The 10,255-nt window shown below is 45.7% G+C and overlaps 1 protein-coding gene across 1 annotated transcript in view; it reads right to left on the bottom strand.

Annotated features, from left to right (window-relative positions):
- Positions 1 to 8,278: 8,278 nt before the first annotated feature.
- Positions 8,279 to 10,255, bottom strand: part of FBXL22 (F-box and leucine rich repeat protein 22) — a 9,433-nt gene continuing 7,456 nt past the window's right edge. The window contains exon 2 of the mRNA XM_034782767.1: positions 8,279 to 8,768. Within this exon, the coding sequence (XP_034638658.1) occupies positions 8,423 to 8,768 (346 nt within the window). The 3' untranslated portion in view covers positions 8,279 to 8,422. The remainder of the gene's footprint in view (positions 8,769 to 10,255) is intronic.

The raw sequence follows: 10,255 nt of genomic DNA on the forward strand, positions 1-10,255 counted from the left end.
CCTGGTGGCGGTGATGTCGGCGAGGCGAGTCTCTGAGATACAAGCCTTGACCTCAGAACCACTGTACATGGTCTTCTATAAGGACACGGTTCCGCTTTGGCCCCACCCAGCCTTCCTTCCCAAGGTAGTGTCTACTTTCTACATGAGCCAGAACATCTTCCTTCTGGTCTTCTGCCCTAAGCCCCATGAGACTAGTGAAGAGAGGCGCCTTCACTCTTTGGATGTAAGAAGGGCCCTGGCTTTCTACCTGGATCGGACAAAGCCTTACCATAAGTCGACTCAACTTCTTATCTCTACAGCTGATAGGATGAAGGGCCTTCCGGTGTCCATACAGAGGATTTCTAACTGATCACCTCTTGCATTTGGACCTGATATGGGTTGGCGAGAGTCCCTCTGCCGCTAATTGTCAGAGCCCACTTGACCAGAGCGCAGGCATCTTCGGCAGCCTTCCTGGCACACTTCCTGATCCAGGACATTTGTAAAGCCGCAATGTGGTCCTTGGTGCACACGTTCATGGCCCACTATGCCATCCCTCAGCAGGCCAGGGACAACGCTGGGTTCGGCAGAGCTGTGTAACAATCTACTCTATCCACCTCTGAGGGATACTGCTTTGGAGTCATCTAAGTTGAATGGTGTTAGCCCACTGTCCCTGAGCTAGCACACAGGTTGCTGAGAGTCCCAATTATGGTGAGTTCACGGGGGGTGGGAGGGAGCCAGCAGCACTATATCTATCACAGCATGTGTGCGCCACTCCAGGGGGCGCTGGAGCTGGTCCCTTATGGATACTGCTGCAGGAAAAATTTCCGACACCGGGGCATGTGGCGAGCAAACACACCCAAGTTGAATGGACAAGAGCAAAACACCTCAAAGAACACCAGTTCTGGAAAAAGGTAACTGTCTTTTCTTGTGTCTTGCTTACAACACTTCTGCTAATACATCCCAGAATGATGTTTGCTTTTTTTGCAACATTGTTACACTGTTGACTCATATTTAGCTTGTGATCCACTAGGACCCCCAGATTCCTTTCCACAGTACTCCTTCTTGTGCAGTCATTTCCCATTTTGTATGTGTGCAACTGATTGTCCTTCTTGACGGGAGTACTTTGCATTTGTCTTTATTGATTTTCATCCTATTTACTTCAGACCATTTCTCCAGTTTGTCAAGATCATTTTGAATTATAATCCTATCCTCCAAAGCACTTGCAACCCCTCCCAGCTTGGTATCATCCGCAAACTTTACCATTTACTTTACTTTTGAAGAAAACTCAGACATTCCTACTTGAGATAAGCTTTTAAAGGAAAGTCTTACAATAGATATATTTCATATTAGGTGGGGGATCCAATTGTTCACTTGGTGTTTGGTGTACTGATGACATTCAGACTAATTTTTGCAGTTTTATTGTTTGTCAGTGTTTTGAGATGCATTTTGTATTAAATGGAAATGAAAGGCAAGTGTGTGTGTGTGTATGTATACATATATGGAATCATAGAATATTAGAGTTGGAAGAGACCTCAGGAGGTCATGTAGTCCAATCCCCTGCTCAAAGCAGGACCAAAACCAACTAAATCATCCCAGTCAGGGCTTTGTCAAGCCGGGTCTTAAAAACCTCTAAGGATGGAGATTCCACCACCTCCCTAGGTAACCCAGTCCAGTGCTTCACCACCCTCCTAGTGAAATAGTGTTTCCTAATATCCAACCTAGACATCCCCCACTGCAGCTTGAGACCTTTGCTTCTTGTTCTGTCATCTGCCACCACTGAGAACAGCCGAGCTCCATCCTTTTTGGAACCCCCCTTCAGGTAGTTGAAGGCCACTATTAAATCCCCCCTCACTCTTCTGCAGACTAAATAAGCCCAGTTCCCTCAGCCTCTCTCTGTAAGTCATGTGCCCCAACCCCCTAATCATTTTAGTTGCCCTCCGCTGGACTCTCTCCAATTTGTCCACATCCCTTCTGTAGTGGTGGGTGTGTGTGTGGGGGGGGGCAAAACTGGACACAATACTTCAGGTGTGGCTTCACCAATGCCAAATAGAGGGGAATAATCACTTCCCTCGATCTGCTGGCAATGCTTCTACTAATACAGCCCAATATGCTGTTGGCCTTCTTGGCAACAAGGGCACACTGCTGACTCATATCCAGCTTCTCATCCACTGTAATGCCCAGGTCCTTCTCTGCAGAACTGCTGCTTAGCCAGTCGGTCCCCAACCTGTAGCGGTGCATGGGATTCTTCCTTCCTAAGTGCAGGACTCTGCACTTGTCTTTGTTGAACCTCATCTGATTTCTTTTGGCCCAATCCTCCAATTTGTCTAGGTCACTCTGGACCCTATCCCTACCCTCCAGCATATCTACCTCTCCCCACAGCTTAGTATCATCTGCAAACATGCTGAGGGTGCAGTTCATCCCATCATCCAGATCACTAATAAAGATGTTGAACAAAACCAGCCCCAGGGGCACTCCGCTTGATACCAGCTGACAACTAGACATCAAGCCATTGATCACTACCCGTTAAGCCCGACAATCTAGCCAGCTTTCTATCCACCTTATAGTCCATTCATCCAATCCATACTTCTTTAGCTTGCTGGCATGAATGCTGTGGGAGATCGTATCAAAAGCTTTGCTAAAGTCAAGATATATCACATCCACCACTTTCCCCATGTCCCGAGAGCCAGTTATCTCATCATAGAAGGCAATCAGGTTGGTCAGGCATGACTTGCTCTTGGTGAATCCATGTTGATTGTTCCTGATCAACTTCCTCTCCTCCAAGTGCTTCAAAATGGATTCCTTGAGGACCTGCTCCATGATTTTGCCGGGGACTGAAGTGAGGCTGACTGGTCTGTAGTTCCCCGGGTTCTCTTTCTTCCCTTTTTTAAATATGGGCACTATATTTGCCTCTTTCCAATCGTCCGGGACCTCCCTGATCACCACGAATTTTCAAAAATAATGGCCAATGGCTCTGCAATTACATCAGCCAACTCCCTCAGCACCCTTGGATGCATTAGATCTGGACCTATGGACTTGTGCATGTCCAGTTTTTCTAAACTTGTTCTTTCACCACTGAGGGCTGCTCACCTTCTCCCCATACTGTGTTGCCCAATGCAGCAGTCTGGGAGCTGACCTAGTCTGTGAAGACCGAGGCAAAAAAAATTGAGTACTTCAGCTTTTTCCACATCATCTGTCACTAGGTTGCCTCCCCCATTCAGTAAAGGTCCCACATTTTCCCTGACCACCTTGTTGCTAACATACCTGTAGAAACCCTTATTGTTACCTTTCACATCCCTTGCTAGCTGCAACTCCAGTTGTACCTTGGCCTTCCTGATTACACCCCTGCATACTCTAGCAATATTTTTATACTCCTCTCTAGTCATCTGTCCAAATTTCCACTTCTTGTAAGTTTCCTTTTTTTAGTTTAAGCTCACCGAAGATTTCACTGTTAAGCCAAGCTGGTCGCCTGCCATATTTGCTATTCTTTCTGCACATCGGGATAGTTTGTTCCTGTGCCCTCAATAAGGCTTCTTTAAAATACAGCCAGCTATCCTGGACTCCTTGCCCCCTCATATTAGCCTCCCAGGGGATGCCCATCAGTTCCCTAAGGGAGTCTAAGACTGCTTTTCTGAAGTCTAGGGTCCATATTTTGCTACGCTCCTTTCTTCCTTTTGTCAGGATCCTGAACTCAACCATCTCATGGTCACTGCTGCCTAAGTTGCCACTCACTTCTTCCCTGTTTGTGAGCAGCAGGTCAAGAGGAACACAGCCGCTAGTTGGTTCCTCCAGCACTTGTACCAGGAAGTTGTCCCCAACTCTCCAGAAACTTCCTGGAATGTCTGTGCACTGCTATATTGCTCTCTTAGCAGATGTTAGGGTGACTGAAGTCCCCCATTAGAATCAGGGCTTGTGATCTGGGAACTTCAGTTGTCTGAAGTCTCATCTACCTCATCCCAATACAGGCTGCTAACTTCTCATCTTTGAATAAGTGTGAATTTTTAATTAGTTTGTGGTGGTATCCTAGTTTTCATTTGTACAAATCACTGTCCATGCAGTTTACTGGAGTAATCTTTGCAGTCTTGAGATAATCAGGATGTTGAAAGGAGACCTGAGGTTCACTGGCAGAGCTGTGCTAGGGAAGCTTGGACAGACCTGCACCACTACAGTTGAGGAGACAAGACCAGACTTGTCACTTGCCAAGGAAGATGTTTGACTCCCCATTCAGGAACACAGGACTAGCACCTTGGCCAAGCTTTTACACCAAAAGCTACTAGCACTGTTTTACAGCTCTTGGGAGAGAGTTCTGCCATCATTCTGCAGCATATTCAGTATCCCAAGGAAAAACCCTGGTACACATTAGAACCTGCCAGAGCTGTTATGATCCACCTGGCAAGAACTCTGGAATCTAGGGCTCTTTGTTCTGACTCTCCCAAGAGCAAGAGAGTGGCTAAAGTATAGCATTAAATAGGAGCATAAAGCTATTTGTAAGTAGGGTGACCAGATGTCCCAATTTTATAGGGACAGTCCCAATTTTGGGGTCTTTTTCTTACATAGGGTCCTATTACCCCCCACCCCCTGTCCTGATTTTTCACATTTGCTGTCTGGTCACCCTATTTGTAAGCAACATGATTTACTTCAGCACCTAGAACAGTGGGGCCCAACCTTTAGACAGTACTGCAATATAAATGTAAATAACAGAATGATCTTCCCTGTAAGATTTTTCTCTATGTGATGGGCAGAAAAGCCGTTCATATCCTAAAAAAAAAAATCTGCAAGGCAGCAGTTTGCTCATCTTGTCACTCATTTGCTAGACACTAGGTGAAGCAGATGGACATTGCTTTTGGTAGGAGGGTCTTGAATACTGTGGTAGCACCATGAGCCTTTGAAAGCTATTGCACACCTGGATTTGGGAGGATGGGGAAGAGGAAAAGAGGAAGAGATCATTTTGCTATCCTAAGGATTTCTCTTCTGTGACTATACAATGCTCTTCATTCTAACCCACCCTATACTTATAAGGACAAAGTCACTATGCTCAGTAGATGGCTTTAATCAGGAGAAGCTAATGATTAGTTAGTTATCTGATAAAGTAAAGCTATTTTTCCCACTTTAAAGCATACAGACCGGATTATGTTTCCAAGTGAGCAGTCCAGCCTCCTTCCTTGTGATTGAGAAGTCTAGTTTTGTAGAAAAAGATAAATGATGAGGTATTAATTTTACCCATCCATCATTATCATAAGTACAAAGTTCTTAAGAGGCTTATGATGGGTGGGGAGAGAAAGTTTGAGGCAAACAGGTAGAGATTGGGATTAGTCGCAACTGATGTGTGTTATTGATATAATTCTTTTGGAATATAACATTTCTTGACACATTTAAAGTTTCAATTGCCTTAGATAAGTTACCTCTAGTATTGCTGTGTTCCTGGATATATTTAGTATGAAGTATAACGATAATTACAAGTTCTGAGGTAATGTTACCTAAAGCAAAAGGCTTTTAATGGCAACCGCTGTACGCTGGTCTTGTGCAATAAACTGAGCATCAGGAAAATTAAGGTTAGCTTATCTATACCCAAATGTAGAGAGAGGTGGACATAAGTCTTGAAACCTGGCAAGATACAAACCCAGTTGTTTAAGAATCTGACCTATATTACAATGTATTTTGTCTAAGGCAGTGGTTCTCAAACTATTTTTTTCGAGGACCACTTGAAAATTGCTGAGGGTCTCAGCAGACCACTTAATGATATTTCCAAATATTGTTTGTACCATTAACTAACTATTGTAAAGCACTTTGGATAAAATTGCTATATAAAAAAAATCTTAATAATAATAATAAAGATTTTTTTGTTCTACAAATAAAAGCACACAACAACTCATATTTTAATATCAGTCGTCTTATCTTTCTAATGCGATGGATGTGCCCTTTCTCCCCCGCTGCGGCAGCCCCCAAGCTGGGGCTGGGAAGTCTCTCCCCTGCCACAGCAGTCAGAGAGCTGGGGCTGGGAAGGAGGGCCGTCTCCCCCAGCAGCCCTGGAGCTGGGGAAAGTCGCCTCTTTCTCTGGCCACTACAGCCCTGCTCGTCCCAAATTCCCTCCACCCCCTCTTCTCACTCCACTGCCCCCTCCCACCTACCCCCTATTTCCCCCCCAAGGCCACCACCTCACCTTACATGTGCATCTTCTCCAGGGTCCAGGCATCTAATTAGTGGAGCCACACCTGCATGGCTCCACTAATTAGGTGGGCGACCCTTCATTCTCTTGTGTGTGGCCGCCCACCTTAGAGGGAACTATCTGTGAACCACTTGCATGGAGCTCGCAGACCACCAGTGGTCCATGGACCACAGTTTGAGAATCTCTGGTCTAAGGCCAATTTTAGACGAGATAAAGATAGTGCTGACCATTTCAGTGTAATCTTTCAGTATAATACAATATGTGGCTGTCACGGAGTATTGGGGGACTCAGGGCCCTGCACCCCCGGCTTCCTGCGATTCACCATGACTCTCAGCCAGCCAGTAAAGCAGAAGGTTTATTTGGATGACAGGAATACAGTCCAAGACAGGTCTTGCAGGCACAGACAACAGGGCCCCCCTCAGTTAGGTCCATCTGGGGGTCCCAGGGCATCCCAGCCCCACTTGGGAGGTGTGAAAGTGAAATGAATTATATTAAAGAAATAGAATGAATTAAAGAATGCTGCAAGCCAGGGGGCAGGAAAGCAGACATTAACTGCTTAACTTGCCACTTAAGGGCAATTGGTGAAGCATTAGTCTTAGATCGATAAGAGTTAACAAGGAAGCAGGTTATGCATATTGTGCTCCATGCATATTTTACAATTTTGCTCTCTCTGTCCCTTTGTTTAGTTTACACCCTTTTATCTGTATAAATAAGACTGTTTGAATCTTGCATGGAGGCTCACATTATCTGAATGTATTAGCAGAGCGCTGTGCTAATAAAACAGAGTGGTCTGACAAACTATGAGTCCTGAGTCTAACTTTGACAATTTGGAGGTTCCACCGAGATGGCAACCGTCTTCACTGGGGCTGTGTGATTCCTGACCGTTTTTGTAGGACGACCGTGGTAGCCGGCACCTGGGCATTTGGCCCGAGCGGTCCTCCTCCTGAACGGAAGGGTGCACGACCACAGTGAGGTCTACGCCATTGAACCTGTTGGTTCCCACTCTGTTCTGGTAGGGATCCCGGGATCTGACATCAGGAATCTGGTCAGGTAATTATTTCTGTGTTTTGTCCNCTAATAAAACAGAGTGGTCTGACAAACTATGAGTCCTGAGTCTAACTTTGACAGAGGTCAGAGCAATCTCTGCCTCCCAGCCATTTCACCACCCAGCTTCCAAGACTCTGCCTTCAGCGACCCCTCCCACAGCCTTTGTTCAGTTTCCCGGGCCAAGGTGTCACCTGGCCTCCAACCCCTTCCTGGGTTCTCATGTTACACGCTCAGGTATTTGCCTTCAGGCAGACTCCCATCCCCCAATGCAGACTATCCTAGCCACACTCCCCTGTCAGCATTCACACACCACAGTAAGAACAGTCCCAGTTCGTCACAGTGGCATCAAAAACCACATACGGTAGTACTGTGCTCTACATGTGTTGTAACAGTTTGATTGCTGCGCACTACCCTCCATGTGGTTTATTACTGCACATGGGTGGGGTTGGGTGTATAAAATCCTCTGATTTAGACAAATATATCATTGCTGTAGAAGGCTTTCGAAAAGAGAGTTTAAGGGCACTTTTTGTAAATGGGTTCCGACAGTCGTGTAAACAAGCTTCTGTTAATGTTCACTTTACATCACTGTAAATAGTAATGTAAGTTTAAGCGTAAATTGTCAGTGTACATTATGTAAATAACGCTAAAAGCTTGGTTTGCACACATTTTCATAGCACTTCTGGTTTAAATAAAGTACACTAACCGCTCACATGTAAAGTATAGTAAGTGACATTTGTCAGGAGTGAGATCTGCCTTAGCAGAAAAAGTGAACATGTGACAGAGAGAGGCTAGTTACCTACTTAGAATTCATGATCCTTCTCTGAGAGAACTGGCACATGCATGATATTTCCTTAGAAATAAAAAGTTTGTTATCCATCCCCTTGGGCCCTGAGATTTGGATACATCAGCATACATGTTAGCCAAGCAAAATATACCACAGACTTCCCCACAATGAGGAAGACTCTCAGCAGGGTCATTATCAGCTAGTCAGGATTTACCATCTCCTTTGTGCCAGCACAGGGAATTTTCCAGTACGAAGGACCAGTGGTATCAGACAATCACCATCAAGGTAAACTCCTTACCCAGGTGAAAGGGGAGTATTTGTGAAATTTATAAAATATTCTTTCATAAACAAAGCCAATATGCATATAGATAGGCTTAATTACAAACTGGGTGGAACCTCAAAATGTCAGTCTCTCTTCACATATATTGAATTACCGGAATCGGTCCCTCTTAGTGCAGTACCAGTTTTCTCACTGCTCTTTCAAGCATCAATTTTTCCCCTGGTTCGTGGTCTGGAATCATGTCTGCACTTCTCTCTGCTTTCAGCATTACTGAAGGACATTTTTCCTGGACTGTCTCCAGACCAGCCTGAGTTATGTTCCGGCAGAAATCCACATGGAGGGTTTGTAAAGAGGTCCCATAGAGGGTCACAGCTTCCAGAGTCCGGTCAGTGATCCGCACACAGTTTTCCAGTTTAAGTATCTTGAGGTTTGGGCAGCTCTTGAGAAGCAACAACAGGTAATCATCTGTGACATGGCCACATCCAGAAAGGGTCAGGGACAGCAAGTTTGGGCACCTGAAAACATGGTCATTGTATGTGAGACAGAAGAATAAGGTGTAGAATCCGCAAAAGCAATTCCCACTTAAAGATTCCCAAAATCAAGTTCTGAAAAGCAATGCAAAGCAAGCTCTTCCAGCAATGGTCTGGGAAACAAGACATTTGGGTTATAAATCCTGAATCTACCACTGACTTGCTGGGCAATCTCACAGAAGTCACTTGACTTCTCTCTGCCTCGGCCCATCTATTCAGGTCAACAACAACCTCTGAACCCTGTTCCTAGTGCCCTCGCACATTAGGGAATTCCAGCATCAGGTCCTGGGCAGAGATTTTAATGGATACCTGCTCTGAAAGGACTTTGGTTGGCTGATAATAGCAAGAGTGAAGGAGCTGGCTTGGCCCTTCCTGGAAGATAAGTATTGTGACTGCAACTCAGAGAGAGAAATGGTCATTCCCCCAGAATTAAGGAGCAGGGATAAATATGGACTGATATTAAGTTGGGGCCAACTTAACTGAGTAATTCATTAGATCAAAACTGCTTGGTTTTACTTAATATGTACACATCAGTTATCCTCTCCAGTAGCCACAATATTGAACCACCTGCACATATTAACACACACTCCACAAAGGGAGGAAAGGAGCACAGAGTACTTTTGCTTTTAAACTACTGCATAACAGATAAAAGTCAAGGTCTAATAACTAGATGTATGGAATCCACTGTGACAGTGTACCCCATAAGGCTTTATGGGGAGGGGGTGCTTATAAATGTATGTATGACATAACTGGAATATGTTTTGTGCTGCCTGTGCCATGTAACATATCTCCGTAAGGGTTATGGTCTACTATATCTATTCATCCTATTTGTACATATATATCATTTTCTACTCGAGGTTAAGAATATGGGCTGTATGCTTGCCTGATTTCTAAGTAAGCTTTGTGAGGCATTTGGTCAGCTTCTTTAGGAAGGAATTTGCCAGGTTAAGTACCTGATCAGGAGACACTTAGGGAACAATGCATCTTGGAATGCTCCAATCCACATGAGAAGTCTTCCTGGAGACATGCAAGATGCCATGTGGACAATGGCGTCGGCCTGCAAAGACTGAGTCATGCAGGGGCATGTGACTTGCCCAGGTGACTCCAAAACTCCATCTTGGAGCTGGGCTTTGCATAGGAGGGAGGAGGGGGGTCTCCACCCACAAGAGAGAGTCTACTTAAACCTGTGGGAGACCCCTCCAGGTTAGGGTTACCATATCTCATAAATAAAAAAAGAGGACCCTCCACGGGCCATGGCCCCGCCCATTTCCCCACCCCTAGCCCCGCCCCAACTCCCCCCCTTCCCCCACCCTAACTCCGCCCCCTCCTCCCTCCCACTCCCAGCCAGGGGGAAAGGGCTGCCCCAGTGCTACCAGCTTCACGGTTTGCTGGGCAGCCTCCAGACCCTGCGCCCCCGGCTGGGCGCTTCCCCTCCCAGGCTCCAGCTGCGCTGGGGAAGCGCCGGCCGGGGG

Source organism: Trachemys scripta, chromosome 10, assembly GCF_013100865.1.
Source record: "Trachemys scripta elegans isolate TJP31775 chromosome 10, CAS_Tse_1.0, whole genome shotgun sequence".
In the NCBI taxonomy this organism is placed as follows: Eukaryota; Metazoa; Chordata; order Testudines; family Emydidae; genus Trachemys; species Trachemys scripta.